This window comes from Podarcis muralis, chromosome 8 (assembly GCF_964188315.1).
Source record: "Podarcis muralis chromosome 8, rPodMur119.hap1.1, whole genome shotgun sequence".
In the NCBI taxonomy this organism is placed as follows: Eukaryota; Metazoa; Chordata; class Lepidosauria; order Squamata; family Lacertidae; genus Podarcis; species Podarcis muralis.
The window spans coordinates 545,324-563,902 of NC_135662.1; the positions used below are offsets into that span (position 1 = coordinate 545,324).

Below are 18,579 nucleotides of genomic sequence, written 5' to 3' on the forward strand. Positions count from 1 at the left end.
CAAGGAGGCTGCAAAGACCAGGAGCCTCTAGACTAAATCTCTGGGGCAGAACCTCTGCTGTATATTGAGGGGCTGCAATGAGCACAGGAATGCACACATCCTGCAGCTGTTGGCATGTTGACAGGCACCGGCGGCTGCTTAGGGAAGCCAGCTCAGAGTAATTTGATTTGCCTGAGATGTAATGTGGCGTGTCCAGGTGAATACAGCAAGTTTCGAAGCTGCAGCTGTGCTGTTGTAGTAACAAAGGGCTGCAACTCCAGCGCTCCTTGGAGGAAGCAGTGGCAGAAGAGGGCTGCCTTTCTCAAGGGCTCTGTTCCCCTTCCCCATCTCAGCATGGAATGCTTGCGCTGCCCCCACCTGCCCATTTCCTTGATGGTTTATCACTGGCACCATCTTTTCCGCCAAATGTGAAGAAGCGCAGACTGTCATCCTCAAACACCAGCAAAAGATTTCTCGGTAGCTGGACATACAGACCTACAGTTTTACTTCAGATTTTAAGCCCTGGTCTAGTATTGGCGAAACAGATTTTTAAGAACATATATATTCAGGGCAATTAGGCAGGATTTATGAAAAACCACAGGTTTAACATCAAATATCCAGAAACCTTTCAAAAACAATTCTCTAAAGTTAGAAGCCAGAAAGAATTTGATAGAATGGAACAAAAGTACTTATTTCAGGCACTGCAAAATCTAGAACTAGTGTCAAATCTTGTTACATTTGAAGGGAGCAAATGACTATTTAAAGATTAACTTGGGTGCAGGCAATATAGCATTAGTATTTTTAAAATTCCAAGTGGTGGACACGAGTAAGGAACTTTGAAATTATCCAAGATTGGAAAGAGTTAATCAAACACTATCATTCTAAATGAATGCAACAAATAATAAAGTATCTGCCTAGATTGGAAAATTTGAATTTCTTCTGGGCTGGAAGGCCAGTTATAAAAATGAGCAAAATGCCACAGAACTTCCTTTCATTATTAAATATTGCTCTTAGTCAGCAATTTCTTAAGAAATTGTAATTTTATTTACTTTCCGGGGGGGGGGGGGGTTGCTTAACCTAAAAGACCCTTTACCAACAGTGATTAGTAGGAAGATTTGCATTCCCAAATGTAAAGTGTTAAATTACTACTCTTTGTTAAATTACTATGCATTGGGGCATTATATGAACATAGTTTGAGAACTCTTGCCACACAAAACAAATACGTTTATCAACTAAAATTGTCTGACATAATAGTAGGAAAGATCTTGCAATAATTAAATTCAGATCCCATTACTAGAGTCATTTGTAAGATTCGGAGAAAGTTTAGGAACAAGTTAATCCCAGGCTACCTGCTTCTTGCGGCAATCTTTTAGAATATGGAATGTGAGGGGAAAGACCAGTTAGTTGAAATGAAATTCTGGGAAAGAGATATGACTAAATTAAGGTCTGTGATGGAAGAAGAGTTAACATATTAAAAACGTATTTGATTTATATACCGCCCTGCACCCAGAGGTCTCAGGGTAGTTCACCAGCTGAAATGTGAGATTGATTGGAAATAACTGACTTTTTATGAAAAGCTTACAGATAAAGCATAACACATCTAGATTTCAGAGATGGCATGAGTTCTTGAGTTATTGGTCTCAAATATTTATTGATTTATCCACCCATCCACCCTTTCCCCTCAAGTCCTTGACTGGGTTACAACCTTTTAAAATACACCACTGAAACAGTTTTGAAAACCTTGCAGATACAAAACAAAAACAAAAAACTGCAATCACAAAAAATTGGGTTGGTTAATTATGTGAATGATCAGAGAATTAATCCTCATGATGTAATTCAAAGCTAAAATGGGAAATAATCAAATTTATTGTATACCGACAGAGAAATGGAAAAATTCACTGCACAACTCTGGGCAGTAAATTTGAAAGTTGTTGTGTTTTGTTATTTAAAAAAACAAAGCTTTAACCAGATGGTATCTGACACTACTTGGATTAAGTTATAGCCAATACTCCGTGATCAATTGCAGAAAGGAAGGCATCTGAAACTATTTCATGTCATGCAAGACTGCCCAGTGCTTCAAGAACGTTTTTGAGAGCCTGCGTAGACAGAGAAAGGGAATATTCTCTGACAGAAACTACTCAGATGTCTAGTTATTTATCTGATAGTACACATTTAATGTAAAGGTGTATATTTCTATTTTTTATAACATAACTGTTAACCTTGAGTCCCCGTGGGCTCACCACAAACTCTATTTATTATTGATTGCTCATGTTTACTTATTCTAAAATATATTAGCTCAATCAATATATTCTATTTATGTCTGTGTTTCAATCACTGTAAAATACTAATAAAATTGCTGGCACGCGTGTGAGTGTTGGCGAAGGATGCTGCGCGTGGTCCTGACTTGGTTGGGGTGGCCGTTGCTGTTCCCCATGGAGGCCACACGGGGGCAGCTGGTGCCACATTCCCTGTGAATTCAGTCTGTTCAGCAAAGGGGTTGGAGCTAAACTGACCGTCCAGTTTGTATCTACATTTGGAATGTAGTGCATCCGCCATATATTGTAGAGCTGGAAATGTGCAGAAAAAGACAATGAAAATGGACAGTGGCTTTGTTTATTTTATTCCACATTTATACACACATTGATTGCAAAAAAAACAACCAAACCCCCCCCCCCTTCAAAGTGGTTGTTGTTGTTGTTAACTTATACCCTGCCCAAGACACTCTGGGCGGTTTTCAACAGAATATAAAGAGTACGGCAAGAAGTCAAACATTAAAAGCTTCCTGAAACACAGCTGCCTTCAGATGTCTACGAAAAGTCATATGATTGTTTATCTGTTTTGACTTCATCAGGGAGGGTGTTCCACAGGGCGGGCGCCACCACCGAGAAGGCCCTCTGGCTGGCTCCCTGTAACCTCACTTCTCGCAATGAGGGAACTGCCAGAAGGCCCTCGGAGCTGGACATCAGGGTCTGGGCTGGACGATGGAGGTGACCTCCAGGTATACAGGACCTTAGCCGGTCAACAGGGCCAGGGAATTTCCTGGGTGATGGCGATGCCCGCCCTGCCTGCCCGCCTCTCTTCCCCTCCCCCACAGGGCTCCTAAGAGCTCCAGCACACTCTGGGCTGCTTGCATCACAATCGCCGCCCGTGTCATCCCTAGCGCCAGGCTACCTGGGCTGCCTGCTTGTCTCCCTGGCTAGCAGTGGCAAGGAGAGGGGATCCTATGGCAGCTTGAACACCTGGATGGCACCCTGACACCCTTCTGGGGCACTCCCAGGCAGCTCACTATCCCTGCACCAAGACATCTCGCAGGGGATGGCCATCTTCGCTCGCTATGACGACTTGAAAAAGGAGATTGATGCCCTCGTGGCGGAAAATGACGAGCTGAAGCACCTCATCCAGATGCTCAAGGAGAACCAAGAGCTCAAGTCTATCCTACGGAACCAGTACAATGAAACCAACTTGATCCCCAAGTTTGAATCTACCCGGATTGATGCCACAAGTAAGTGCTACAGTTGATGTGGGGGGGCCTCCTGTGATGCAGGCTGGTCCCCCAGGCAAGATCTTACTCTGGAGAGCAGCTGGGGGGGGTTCAGGCCTTAGGGGACACGGAGGAGCCCCAGAAGGTGGTCTGCAGAGGGGCACAATCCAAGGAGCAGGACTGCTTCTGGGATGCGGAAGAGGGGAGAGCGCGAAATGTTTTCCCAAAACGAGTTTTAGCACCCCATCCCAATCAGTGAAAGTTGTTAAAAACAAACAGAAGTTTATGTGGGAATATTGGCAGCTAAAGGGATTGTAGTTTGGGGAAGTGTATTTATAAATTTTATTTCTAGTCTGCTCTTCCCCCTGGGGAAAGCCGAGTAAACAATGAACAATAAAAATGTAAAGCGAAGTGAATTAATCACCACCATAAAACTAACAATAATCAAATAAAACAGGCACCGGAAGCAAAAATGAAGTATCCATCAGGCACACACACCCCCTTCCCCAAAGGTGGAATGTAGGAGAAGGGAGACGACTCCACAGCCGGGGGGCTGCTGGGGAAGTTCCTGCTACACCGAACCCCCTTCCTAGGAGAGCTTCATCTGCAGATCTCAACTCACATTTCAGAGATGTGGGTCCCAAATCGCTAAGGGCTTCACAGGCTTGCGGCTGGGGACTCTGACTCATCTTAACCTGCCTGTTCACCCCCACAGATCCGATCCTCAACAACGCCTTCCAGGACAGCCACAGCTGGGAGCAAGCCCGCTTCGCCCCCAACACCAACTTCAGGGTGACTGTACGCCGAAGGCTTCCAAGCGATAGCCCTCCTTCACCCATTTCTCCGGGGGGTGCAACGATGATAAGAAGATCCCCTCCTGGCCCACGGGTGTCCTCGCCCCTCAACATGACGGACAGAGCAGCAGGACTGCAGGTCGTCCGGTTTGCTCCTGACACCACGACAGGTGAGAGCCCGTCTCGTCTCCAGGAACATGGCTAGCGGGTGGAGGCAGGGCTGGTGGCACGGGGCGAGTTGGTGTGTGTGCCAGGATGGGCCCTCTGCATGGCACCAGCAGCTCAAGTGGCTACTTGAGGTGGGGATCTTTTTAGGGGCACCAATGAAGCAGCATGCAATGCCGGACTCTCTCGCTGAGTTGCCATTCTGGTACTGAGCAGGGTCTACGGGGTCCTGGGTCTCAGCTGTGCAGGTCATCATCAAAATAAGCTTTACTGGACTAGCCAAAGGCCACAACGAAACCATACAAATACTATGAGGAAAAGAAATATCTATATAACTATACAGTACATAGAAAGCAGAGCCACTGCCTGAACCATCAAGATCATAACATGCAGGTGCTCGTTTTGATTGGGGACTCCACAAAGCATAGAAGAGTTTCCTATTTAGGCCTCTGAATCTTACAATTCCCTGCAATTTTGTCCAGGTTCTTCCTGATCTTTTTTGTCCCCAGCACAAAGAGGGCCACGTTATAAGTCATTGGAACACTGGCATCCCTGAGCAGCCAGAGACCCCTTTCTGCCAGGGAGAGACAGCTTTCCTGGACAAAGGATTTAGAAAGCGTCTCCCAGGTTCTGAGTATAGTGGGCACTGGAATAAATCATGCTGGATGTTCTCCACCTGCGGTTGCCCAAATACAACATCTATCTGCGTACCGAACCCTATTACGTATAACACCTGCCCAGGACAGCAGAGGACATTCCTTGGAAGCGCAACTCAGTAAAGGCATATCCTCATGAATCTGGGGGAAGTTTAGACAGGGAGTTGGCTCTAAAACACACTGTTTTTCCCAATGGGGGGCATTGGGAAGATTTGATCACTTGTAAATCCCATTTTCTGTCCAGTAACACCCGTCCCTTCAGCTGCGCAGATCAAGGGAAGCGGGTGGCCACGAAGCAACTGGGCATTTTCTTGGGCATGCCCACATCTCCGCATGAAGCAGTGTTATAAGATGTGCGTCTGAACCTACATGTGTGTTCAGCGCTCATGTGCATTCCTACACTCACCACGAAGAGGTTTAGGACCTTTTGTAGAGCTATAACGTGTGTTTGTGGTGAATATGTGTTTGTTATGAATATGCACTCACCCTTACCCTCATGCCCACTGACAAGAGGAATGAAGCAAGGTTGGTTTGTTACCTGAAATGAGAGCTTACGAATGCTGCTTCGGGCAGCCAAGTCACCACATAAGCAGGCAGCAGCTCCTACAGCCCATGCACACCTTGGTCGAAGAGTGAAAGAAGGATCCCTCTTCAAAGCCTCAAGAGGTCAGGGCATTTGTCACACTAGAAGTGAAGCAGGAAAGCGAAGGAAGCAACGCACAGGGTGCAGCTGGTCCCTGAAAGCATGGAGCGATACGGGGATCCATGCTGGAGCTTGTGAGAACCAACCAAGCCTTGAAAACCTGGGGTTTAAGGATGGTTTTGAGCCACTTTTAGGTCATGGAGAGGGGAGGAGGTCTTTGGGATACGTAATTCCTACAATGCCTATATTCTATTGTTCTGTTGCTCGCTTCTTATTAAGTTCCAGCCTGATTCCTAATTTGTTTACTTAATTGGGAGTAGAAGGGCTATGGCTCTAGTGAAAAATAACTAACTGGCTACCTTTGTTTCTTGAGCTCTAACTTTATGTATCATTGTCTACGTGGAACCTTTTCACAGGTGATGAAAATGAAATTTTTGCTGGTAACACCAGATTGCTGTGCTGATCTTTACATAAAATCTTAAGAGATCTGAAAGCCTTCCGGGGCATTAGAGATAAGAACTAGATCAGCATCAGGAAAGTTCGCTGAGGGGTATTTTCTATTAAGAATATTAAGAATCAGGTTTATGCCAACTGTGCTGATATCATGGTCTACATGAATAAACCATAGGAGAAGTTCAGATTGGCTCACACCATTTCAGCAGCACCTGGGAGAAGGTGCAGGAGCACAGAGGAACTCCTTCTCTAGAGAAGCTAGACTGGCTCCCTCCTTGTCCTGCTGGCAAAAAACTGTTGCACCTTTGAGCTCCAACAGTTTTTGAGAACTGACTTCTTTTAATGAGAGGGATGGTGCTATGCTGCTTTCATTGTGATTGTCTTTATGGTTTTTAATGGATCGTTGTGATTGTCTGTATGTTTTTAATGGGAATGATTTGGCAGGGATGTAATGACACTTGTAATGTGGAATTATTTATGGTAATTATGGTTATATAATAGATGGATAATGGTAAAGGATGCAGCAAATTAAAACTTAAACATGGAACTCATGGAGGCAGGGAAGGAGATCTGAAGGTTCAAAAGAACTTTGCATTTTAATGTTTGATATTGTTGTTTTATATGTATAAAATTATCAAAAACCCAATAAAAATAGTTAACCACTATCTTGGAATAATTCCATGTTGATCTGTAAGCGTAAATAGGTTGGCAAGTGGTAATGCACACCACTCTGTATGCTTTTTCAAAATCTCAAACAGAAATCCCGCCAGAGCCAGGGACCTTGGCAAGTTTTAGTTCTGTGATTCGTTCTATAATTTCATCTGAGCTTACCAATGGCCAATTGGGCATATTTGAGGGAACAAGCTTGTCAGCATTAGATAGAAGACAAGGTGAATCATTAAATATTTTAATTTTTTAAATAAAGGAATTCACCTAGGTTTGAGGGGGAATAGCATATATATTTAGAAGGAAATTGGTGTTCAGATGGCCAGAAGTTATTTGCCAGGATTTATGATTTTTACTGCATTTATTACATGTGTCCATTTATTCTGATAGTATATTTTCTTCTTCTTAGCAATAAGATCATTATATAGCTTCCTACATATAAAATAGTTTTTAAAAATTGTTATATCTCCTTTTTTGTGAAGGTCCCTAAGCAAAGTTCTGAGTAATATTTTCTCTGTATAGCATTCCTAGTCAAACCAAGGAGAAGGATTAGGGAGGGCCACTGATCATAGAATCCTAGAGTTGGAAGAGACCCCAAGGGCCATGGAGTCCAACCCCCTGCCAAGCAGGAAACACCATCAGAGCACTCCTGACATATGGTTGTCAAGCCTCTGCTTAAAGACCTCCAAAGAAGGAGACTCCACCACACTCCTTGGCAGCAAATTCCACTGTCAAACAGCTCATACTGTCAGGAAGTTCTTCCTAAAGTTCTTCCTGATGCAGGCTTAGCTATTGTACTGCAGTGGTCTATTAATTGAGAATAAGATTATACTGAACCGTAATAGTGTGAGTTGATAAGAGTTGTCCTCAGATGTAACATTCTATCTGAGTCCAAGAATTTGGCAATCACGCCTTCAGACTGCAGTGACCACCTAATCTTTTCATAACGCCGTGATCACCACCTAGTGCCCCTGCCCCCACATCTTGTTGCGGAAGGCAGATAACGGACAATCTGCGGGTGGCGCAGTGCAGCCCCCCCTACCGGGGGGGGGGGGTCAGCAGGGCTAATTACCCACATATTAACCCTGAATTACTGGCATGACTGGGGGGGGTCCAATCTCTTGGGAGGCAGCCATATCTCACAGCAGGAAACAGGAAGCTGACCACCTAATCTTTTCCAAAACACTATAGATGGTTTGTTCTGAATGGCCAGGCTTTGAGATTTTATTTGTTGGTCTGCACTGCAAAGTCGAAAGTAAATGGGAATTGCCACTTTTCTGTATGAGATCCAATTGAGAAGTTAATATTGGAACATAAATATAAAGAACATAGGACACGGGTGGCCCTGTGGTCCAAACCACAGAGTAAGGTTGGCGGTTTGAATCCCCGCGACGGGAGTTCCGTTGCTCTGTCCCGGCTCCTGCCAACATAACAGTTCAAAAGCATGCCAGTGCAAGTAGATGAATAGGTACTGCTGTGGAGGTGTCAGCTTGCCAGCTGCAAGCGTTGCTGCACTCAGCAGAGAAAACACTCCCGGCAGCCAGCCATAAATTCCTTTCTTTATTTCCTTCTGACAAGATTACATGCAGAATAAACAAAGCGACCCGTCTCCCATGACTCGTTGCTCTAACTAGTTTCTCTTTTCCCTTTCCCTCAAGACCAACACAGCCAATGGCTCAGCCCCTTCCGTTTTCCCCTGTGACGTGGATCCCTCTCTCTCTGAAGCACCCCTTCCTCCCCAGACTCACTATCCTCTTCTCTGTCTTCTGAGGGGGACTCAGTACTGAGCAGTGGAGATCGTTCCCTGTATCCTCTGATTCTTTCCTCCCTCACTGCCTGCAGTTCCCTGACATCCACCCCCTCCTCAAAGGCGCCCCCCCCACCTCCCTTTCCTGAGAAGAAGCCTCACCCAACGCATTCTCCTCATGCTTCTCGGGGGTAAATCCTAGGAAAATCTCCTCCTCCTCTTCAGTATCATCAAAAACATTACCCCAACCTCTAACACCTGGTGGACCCGGACGCTCTTCACTCACTCCTCCTCCCCACTGTGTTTCCTCTTGGTCCGAGGCTGAGAACCCTTCAAAATCCTCTTCATCATCCGTCGGCCCATATGCCCTCTCAGCGAACCTCCCTGCGGGTTGTGGCTTATGGGGAAATAGCTCATGGAAGTCCTCCACTAAACCCTCCTCCGTGACCCAATCTGACGGCACCCATGTGTTATCCAAACTGGGAGCCCCCTCCCAAGCTACAAGATACTCCAGCTGATTACCCTTCCAACACGAGTCCAATATTTCCTCTATCTGGTGTCCCCGCTCCCTTTCCTCGACTTCTGGCAGTGGCACCTCCCCTTCCCTTCTGCCCGGCCGGTAAGCCGACAATAGCGACCGGTGGAACACGGGATGAATTTTCATGCTCTCTGGCAGCCTCAACCTAAAGGCCACCAGGTTGACTTGCTGTATGATTTCAAAGGGACCCGCCCTCCTGGGTTTTGAGTTTCTTACAACCCCCTTTCCAAGGCAAGCCTTGCGTTGATAACCACACCTTATCCCCAACCCGGAGGGTTTCCCCTTCCCTCCGATGCTTGTCTGCTTGCCTCTTGTATACCTCCTTGGCCCTTTCCAAGTTCAACTTCAGTTGTTGTTGAATTGCCTCCATTTCCTCCGCAAACTGTTCAGCGGCTGGCACACTCCACGATTCCTCCCCCCTCCCAGGGAAAGCCCTAGGATGGCACCCGTGATTAGCAAAAAACGGAGTCATCCCTGTGAACACATTCTTGGAGTTGTTGTATGCAAACTCCGCCAGCGCTAATTTGTCCACCCAATCGTTCTGCCTCTCCCCCACATAACAATGCAGGTACTGCTGTAATACTGCATTGACCCTTTCCGCCTGCCCATTGCTTTCGGGATGTCTGGCAGTGGTGAAACTCACCTCAACTTGCAACAAACTCATGAGTTTGCGCCAGAACCTTGAGGTAAATTGTGGCCCCTATCCGAAATGACCCTTGAAGGGACCCCATGCAACTTAAACACGTGCTCCACAAACAATTTGGCTGTCTCCTCCGCAATTACCGCATGAGAACATGCCACAAAATGGCACATTTTGGTGAGTAGATCCACCAACACCAACACCGCCGTTTCCCCCCTGGACTGGGGCAGGTCAGTGATGAAGTCTACTGACACCACCTCCCATGGCCTCCCTGGTGTTGGCAGAGGCTCTAATAACCCTGCCGGAGCTGCCCTCTCCCCTTTGGCTCTCTGACAGGTCTCACACCCTCGCACATATTCCTTCACATCTTCCCGCACCTTAGGCCACCAAAATTCCCTGGTGACCAACAACATGGTTTTGTGTGTTGTATTTGCAGTGTTCTGTACACAGTGGAAGGATGAGGAGTACGTGCCACGTGCTTAATTCTTCTTTATTCACACTTCAATGCTGAGAGATTACAAACATGCATCTTGCCTCTGCGAGAGCAGAGAAACAACCATCCTTCTCCTCGGAGCACCAAGAGAACAGAGATAAACAGGAAACCAGTGTACGTCACATCCAGTCTCCCATTCCCGTGGGAAACCCAACAGTACTCTGACTGTGGAATGCAAAACATTGTCCCATGACAAGCACTTCGCTGCACAGTGAAGAAAGCAGAAACTAACATCCTCCCCCTTTCTGTGAACATCACTGGGCAGCGTGTTCGTACAATATTAGTACAAACCCAACTTCTGTACATAGGCACAGTGTTGATCCCTTGATACAATCTTGGACAATACATCAGCAGGAGTTTCATTACCTGGCATATAGGACACCATTACGAGTCCCTTCTGAATACATTCCCTAGCATGTTGCAGTTTCAATTGCAAATGCTTCGTGCTTTGCTTACAACCTTCCGAATTCAGCAAAGCCAAACATGCTTTGTTGTCCTGGTAAACCTGGATTGGACATTTGACAGGAATTTTCATGTCTGCACAATTGTAACAACCATTCACAATCCTTAAGTGAATAAGACAGTGCATTCAGTTCAGCTTCACAAGTACTTAAGCTAACTGTTGTTTGCTTCTTACATGACCAATCAAATAGACCCTGATTGCAAACTCCAGACGTACTTTTCCTGTCTGTAGTGTCACTTCCAAAACTTGCATCTGCAAATATCTCAAGACCACCAGACTTCTGATTGTTAAATCTCAGTCTGTAATGCATAGTGCCTTTCAAATAGCGTGCTATGCGTTTCAGAGCTTTCCAATCCTTAACAGTAGGATTGTTGACTTGTCTGCTTAGCAAATTACAGCTAACAGCAATGTCTGGTCTTGAACATCTGGCAATGAAGTTTAGCTTGCCTAGTACACTTCTGTACAGTGTAGTGTCAGAAAATGCTTCTTTAGTGTCTTCTACCTGATAACCTGTTGTCATCGGTGTGTCTACAGGGTTAGCATCCATCAGGTTTAGCTTGCTTAACACATCAGCAATTTTCTGTGACTGGTGTACTAGAATGTTACCATCGTGATCTCTCTCTATTTCCAGAGATAGGTAGTTGTTTACCTCACCAAGATCTTTCATGTCAAAGTGCTCTTTCAGTTGAGCAAGGGCATTATTGTACATTGTGACATCTTTCCAAAAGAACAAAATATCATCAACATAAAACAAGCAATACAGCTTCTTTTGCCCCTCCTCTTTGACAAATACACATGGATCAGCTTTCCCTTGCTTAAAACCTAGAGAAAACAATACTTCAGTGAGTTTTGTGTGCCAACACCGTGCACTTTGTTTGAGACCATAAAGAGACTTCTTCAGAGCACAAACAAATCCCTGTTTTACCTGTACGCCATCAGGTGGAAGCATATACAGTGATTCACCTAGAGATCCGTACAAAAACGCTGTATTCACATCGTGGTGACTAACGTGTAGATTCTCCTCTGCAGCTAGCTTGAGCATAAGTCTAATGCTCTCATATCTCACTGTGGGTGAATATGTCTCGTGATAGTCTTCACCTGGTACCTGTGCAAAACCTCTGGCTACCAATCTGGCTTTGTGTCTGACTATCTTGCCATTTTGATCAGTCTTCGCTTTGAAGACCCATTTGCTTCCAAGCAGTTTCATTCCTGGAACTACTGGAACTAGCTCCCATGTTTTGTTCCTTTCTAAGGAATCAAGCTCAGCCTTCATGGCATTTAACCATGGCTCAGCTTCCTTTGAATCCAAATCCTGGATTTCTTGGAAACTTGAAGGTTCAAATATCTTCTTGGAGCTTTTAACAGCTGCTACTGCTGTCTTAGCCAATTCATCAGCAAATCTCTTTGGAGGTCTGCCTTTTGTGGCTCTTTGTGACCTGCGAATTAGCCTTAAGTCTTCAACACTTTCCTCTTCCTTCTTAGGAGAAAAATGACCTATTGTGAACAATGGTTCTTCCAATTCTTCTCGATCAGAGCTTTCAGAGGGTCGCATAGAGGCTTTCGCACTCTTGAAATCCTCTGAATCACCCAATTCAGTTTCAGACTCAGAATCAGAACCTTCATCAGTGGGTGTGGGTTGTTGCGGTTGCTTTTGCTGTTGCCTATCCTCAGTCTCATCACTGTCATCAGGATAACATTGGAAAATTCCCACATTCTCCCCCCACTTGGCATTGTACTCAACACTTCTTGTGAGCCTAATTGTCTTAGAGTCAGTCATCATTATTCTGTAAGAACCTTTCTGATAGCCTAGAAAGATACCATGCAATCCACACTTGTCTAACTTGGAGCTTTGCGGTGAATGAACCCACATGTCAGAACCAAAAATTTTCATGTGTTTGATGTAAGGCTTCTTGCCAAACATCTTCTCATACGGGGTACAACCAATCGCTGATGATAACCTGCGATTATAACTGTAAATAAAACACGAGAGAGATTCGGCCCAATAACTCTCTGGAAGATTGGCATCATGCAGCAAGGTTTTCATACCCTGAAGCAATGTTTGATTTGCCCTCTCGCAAAGTCCATTCTGCCATGGCGAGCGAGGACTAGACAAATCGTGTTGAATTCCTTTCTCAGTCAGAAAAGCTTCTAACTGCTGAGAAGTGAATTCTCCCCCGCGATCAGTGAAAAAAGTCTTTATCTTCTTACCATGCACATTTTCCAACCAAGCACAGAATTCCTTGAACCTAGGAAAAGCCTCTGATTTCTGCTTGAGATTGTACACATAAATATACCTGGAAAATGCATCAATGAGAACCATGAAGTACCTATTACCACCCAAAGAGGGCGATAGTGGACCAACCAAATCAGCATGAACAACCTGGTATGGTTCTGTAGCTTGCCTACTAGACACCTTACCTTTCGCAGCCATTTTTACCTTGTTTGCTGCGCATGCTTTGCACTTCATGTGCTACCTGCAGGGTTTAATAGTCATACCTTCAACCAAGGCAGGCATTTTAGATACTGCCTCAAAATGCAAATGACCTAATTTCCTGTGAAAATCATGAATACATCCTGCATGCAAACTTTTGTTAGAACCTGCAATGCAACAAGTTTCATCCTGCACAACATCATCATAATACAAAACAAACAAACGATCAACATATTCAGCATGCAATACATAATCGTTTTTCTTTGTGATGGTGCATTTCTTGTTCTTGAAGGAAACGTCAATTTTCCATTCATTCAGCTGCGCAACACTGAGTAGATTGTGTGTGGCATCTGGTACGTAAAGCACATCTTGTATCGATAAGTCCAAACTGTGAAGAACAGTTCCGTAGCCTCGACTGGGAATCGTGTGGTCATCCGCCTGGTGAATCGCACCTTCCTGCGGTGTAAAAGACACTAACAGTCGCTTATCATTGCACATGTGGTGGGTCGCTGCTGAATCAACAACGAAGAAAGATCTAGACGTCTTCTGGACCTTTGCAACCTTCGGAGTGAAGCGTGAGACCATCGCCTTGTGCTGCGTTGTCCTGGACACCGGACCTTTGCCTTTGCTTTGGCCTTTTCCACACAATGAGCTTTCGCTGCGCTGGTCTGTCTTGGCCCTGGGATATCTGCATTCCCTCTTCATATGGCCTAGACGTCCACACAAGTAGCATTTCACTGCCTTCAAAGCTTTGGCCCCTCTGGTGGTTGCACTGCACTCTGGGATGATGTCTGTGAAGACTCCCCCTTACCCATGCAGCTAGCACCCCGGCGGTCTGCTTCATTCAAAATCACGGCAGTAACATAGGCTACTGTGAGCTGAGCAGTTGGCTGAACAGCAATCTGAGTGGCAACGGACTCCCAACTTGGACCCAAAGAGTGTAGTATCATGAAGGAATACACAGCCTCTGGAAAAGTGAGTCCTCTCTGTTGCAGCTCATGTCTCAGATTCTGCATCTCCATCAGATGTGTACGCACATCTCCACCTTGATCAAGAGCCATGCCATGCAGCTTGGCATAGTAAAACATAGAGGAACCAGCTTCTGTCCTCAAGTGAGCCTCTCTCAAAGTGCCCCAAATTTCTCTGGCTGTGGTCTTATCACGCAACAGACAGAGCTCTTCTGGGGATACTATCAACGTAAGAGTTCCCCTTGCTTTGGAATCTTTAGCTTTCCATTGATCTGTAATTGGAGCTGGAGGGTTGTCTGTAATAACTTCAAACAGACCCTCTTTCCGCAGAATAGCCTCTGCATACTGTACCCAGTTAGCGTAATTCTTCTTATTGAGCTTTGGAATCCCAAAAGCATCAGCTAGCCTGGCATTTGCCATCTCCGCTGCTTTTAATCAAGCTGCGTCACTGCTGCTTCAAAGCAGGCTGCATCTGTGTGCAGCAGCTGCATCCAAAAGCACTTGTAAAAAGTACTTTCACTTTCCCAGCCTCCAAGCCTGTGAGCCTGTGCCTTAAAGCCTTTGCCTGTACCACGGCAAAACGGCCTTAAAAGTTCAAAGTCCAGCCATAAAGCCATTAATAAGGACCTGGCAGGCTGCCCGAAGCATTAGCACATACCTCTCATCAATCAACCTGACGCACAGATATCGTCCCTCTGCCTCCTTTGCTGGCGTTCCGTTCCATCCCTCTGCCTCCTTTGTTCCTTTGCCAGCAGCCATTCTCCTCGGCTTCTGGAGTCCTTCCTTCAGATTGACTGCGTTTTTCTGGGCCCGGAACCAAAAATGTTGTATTTGCAGTGTTCTGTACACAGTGGAAGGATGAGGAGTACGTGCCACATGCTTAATTCTTCTTTATTCACACTTCAATGCTGAGAGATTACAAACATGCATCTTGCCTCTGCGAGAGCAGAGAAGCAACCATCCTTCTCCTCGGAGCACCGAGAACAGAGATAAACAGGAAACCAGTGTACGTCACATCCAGTCTCCCATTCCCGTGGGAAACCCAACAGTACTCTGACTGTGGAATGCAAAACATTGTCCCGTGACAAGCACTTCGCTGCACAGTGAAGAAAGCAGAAACTAACATCGTGTTGCCCAAAGTGTCCTGCCGTCGAGCTGTCATGAAGTTGCCAGAGGATTCAGGCCCGGAGAGCTTCTCCTGGTACCTACAAAGCCCCCGATAAAGCAGTAGCCCCCCTTTTTCTTCGAAACCTCCCTCAGCCCCTCTCCGTTGCCCAAGTTCATCCAACTTTCCTCTGGCAAAAGCATCGTCCCGCATCAAGCGTAGCAGTTCATCGTCCTTCACCAATGTTGCCCCGCAAGCCCACCTCTGCTTGGGGAACATGAACCGGGCTATCGGCGGTCCTTCCTCTGCCAAATACTCTGGTTTACGGGATAAAGCGTCCGCCCTCACGTTCTGCTCACCCGGTACGTACTGAATCCTGAAGTTAAAGTTGGCAAAGAACTGTGCCCAGCGTATTTGCCTTTGGCACATCACTCTCACCGTCCGCCAGTACTCCAAATTCTTGTGATCTGTGCACACCTGTATCTGATGCTTTGCTCCAATCAAAAAATTTCGCCATTGCTTAAACACAGACACAATAGCAAGCAATTCCTTATCATAGATACTATAGTTCACTTCCGATTTATTGAGCTTCCGGGGGGGAGCACACGGACGCCAATCCCCCTCCCCATCTTGCTGCATGAGAACCGCTCCAATCGCTCGATCAGATGCATCTGTCTCCACCCGCAGTGGTAGTTCAGGGCTGACATGCAGCAGTTGTTCCCTGGAGGCGAAGACTCTCTTTAAACTCTCAAAGGCCCTCTGCGCCGCCTCCGTCCACTCAAACTTCTTGCCACTGAGGCAATCCGTTATGGGGGCCGCCAGCCGTGCAAAGTTCTTGATGAACTTCCGGTAGAAGTTACTGAAGCCCAGGAACTGCTGAACATCCTTCCTCATTTTGGGGCTTTTCCACTCCACCACCACCTTGACCTTCTCCGGGTCCATTGCCAGACCCCTGTCTGACAGCCTATAGCCCAGGAACTCGACCTCTCTCATGTGAAACTGACACTTCTCCGGTTTCACCCATAGGTGATGCTCCTTGAGCCTAGCTACAACTTCCCGCACGTCCTTAACGTGCTGTTCTTCATCTGGAGAGTAAATAAGTATGTTGTCCAAAAATGCAGCGCAGTTTTTGTAGAGCAAAGGTCCCAACACGTGGTGCATGAAGGCTTCGAAGCACGGACTACCACACTGTAAACCGCAGGGCATAACGAGATATTCAAATGCCCCTAGTGGTGTGGACATGGTTGTCTTCCACTCGTCCCCCTCTCGCAACCTGATGAGATTGTAGGCTCCTCTCAAATCCAGTTTGGTGAAAATTTCCCCCTTTCGCACCCTTGCCAATACATCATCAACTCTTGGCATTGGGAAGGCCATGGGGAGCGTCTGGGCGTTGATTTGCCTGAAGTCTACGGCGAGACGTTTCTCTCGCGTGGCCTTTTTGTCCACAAAGAACACGGGGCTTCCGCCTACTGCCCTAGACTCCTTAATGAAACCTCTCCTTAAGTTCTTGTCTATAAAGGCCCTTAAGTCCTCCATCTCCTGATCGGACATAGAGTACAGTTTTCCTGCCAGTAACTTGGCCCCCGGGACCAAGTTGATCTGACAATCGTAAGGCCTATGCGGCGGCAGCATGTCTGCCTCTCTTTCGCTGGAAACCTCTGCCAAGTCCATATATTCTGGAGGAATGCAGCCTTTCTCTCCTGCACACGTAGCCACCACTCTGGCGCTACCAACTCGCGGCTCCTTTACTCCCAGTTCTCCAAGCAATGTGCCGATCCAAACGTCAGGTTACGCTGATGCCAGGAGACCACCGGATCGTGCAGGGCCAACCAACTCATGCCCAAAATGATGGGTGGGCCCGCCAGCGTGGCCACATGGAAAGCAATCATTTTGGAATGCGTTGAAACCCTCATTCTCATGGGGGGGGTCTGATGGGTCACTTCCCCTCCCAAAAGTTCCCTCCCATCAATGGTGGTCACTTGTAGTGGAAAGTCCAACGGTAGTAAATGCAATTGGTGCTGCACAGCGAAGTCCCTGCTGAAGAAATTGGCACTCGCTCCTGAGTCCAACAGGGCATGGACCTCCATAGTCTGTCCATTGGGGAGATCCAGCAATACCCTCACAATTATGCCTGGTTGGGGACGTCCTGGTCGGGGCTCTGGTTCTGTTCCATTCCTGCCTGGCTGCTGCCCTGCCCCATTCCCAGCCAGGCACTGGCATTTCCCTGCTTTTGGACTCCCCCCTCTCCCATCTGGGAGGAAGCCCCCACCATTCCCTGCCAGTTGCGGCGTTCAGGACACACTCTGGCAAAGTGCCCTGTTTCCTGGCAGATAAAGCATTTCTTGGCAGCCTGCCCATCTTTTGCCGCCTTGTGAGTTGGCCGTTGAGGTTTTGAATCTTCCCGCGTGCAGGCAGAGTCAATTTCCATCGGCTCCGAGATTGACCTTGCTCTCCCTCACTTGGTATGCCAGGAATGCGATCACCTTTGCTCTCAGCCTTCTCTAGCTGCCTCAGCTCCTGCCTGCTGCCCACCGCCAGAGCAGCCTTAATGAGGGAATTCAAGTCCTGGTGTCGGGGGCCCCTAGCAAGCTCATCTTTCACCTGAGAATTCAGTCCGGCCTTAAATAGAGCTTGCACAGGTTTTGAGTCTAAGCTCCAATCAAGCTTGTGCACCAGCATAGCAAATTGGGACCAGTACTCCCTCACAGTTGAGTTCCCCTGCCGGAGATCTAATAGCTGCTGCTGAGTCACATCCTCCTCAGATCCAAATGAAAACAAATGAAAATGAAGCAAAGCTACAGGGAACCAGGCAGAGGGCCTTTTCGGTAGTGGCGCCCGCCCTGTGGAACGCCCTCCCATCAGATGTCAAAACGATAAACAACTACCTGACATTCAGAAGACATCTTAAGGCAGCCCTGTTCAGGGAAGTTTTTAATGCATGATATTTTAGTGTTTTTTGGTTTCTATGGAAGCTGCCCAGAGTGGCTGGGGAAACCCAGCCAGATGGGCGGGGTACAAATAATAAATTATTATTATTATTATTATTATTATTATTATTATTATTATTATCCATAGCTTCCCAGAATTATTTGAGATCGCTGAGCGCAGCATTGTGGCTAGCAAGCAGTGGGCGTACCCAATCTCGCGCTGCCCCCGTCAAATGGTCTATAAGGTACCCCACCTTGTCAGCATCCCCAGCAGAATAAACAAAACGACCCGTCTCCCATGACGCATTGCTCTAACTAGTTTCTCTTTTCCCTTTCTTTTTCTTTTTTAATATCATATTTATTGAAATTTCCAAAAAATCCAAAAAAGAAAAAAAAAGAGAAAAAGAAAAAAGCAAACATTTACATTTAA

General features: G+C 46.5%; 1 protein-coding gene across 1 annotated transcript; it reads left to right on the top strand.

Moving 5' to 3' along the window:
* Positions 1 to 57: 57 nt before the first annotated feature.
* LOC144324873 (uncharacterized) lies at positions 58 to 4,674 on the top strand. Its single transcript, XM_077932648.1, has 2 exons — positions 58 to 3,481; positions 4,176 to 4,674. The coding sequence occupies exons 1-2, from the start codon at positions 3,295 to 3,297 to the stop codon at positions 4,457 to 4,459; spliced, it is 471 nt and encodes a 156-aa protein (XP_077788774.1). The 5' UTR covers positions 58 to 3,294; the 3' UTR covers positions 4,460 to 4,674.
* The last annotated feature ends 13,905 nt before the right edge of the window (positions 4,675 to 18,579 follow it).

Excerpts from the sequence above, each read along its gene's own strand:
- LOC144324873 (XM_077932648.1), top strand. The coding sequence starts at position 3,295 with ATGGCCATCTTCGCTCGCTATGACGACTTGAAAAAGGAGATTGATGCC. Across the intron at positions 3,482-4,175 it reads TACCCGGATTGATGCCACAA|ATCCGATCCTCAACAACGCC; the intron begins GTAAGTGCTACA and ends TCACCCCCACAG.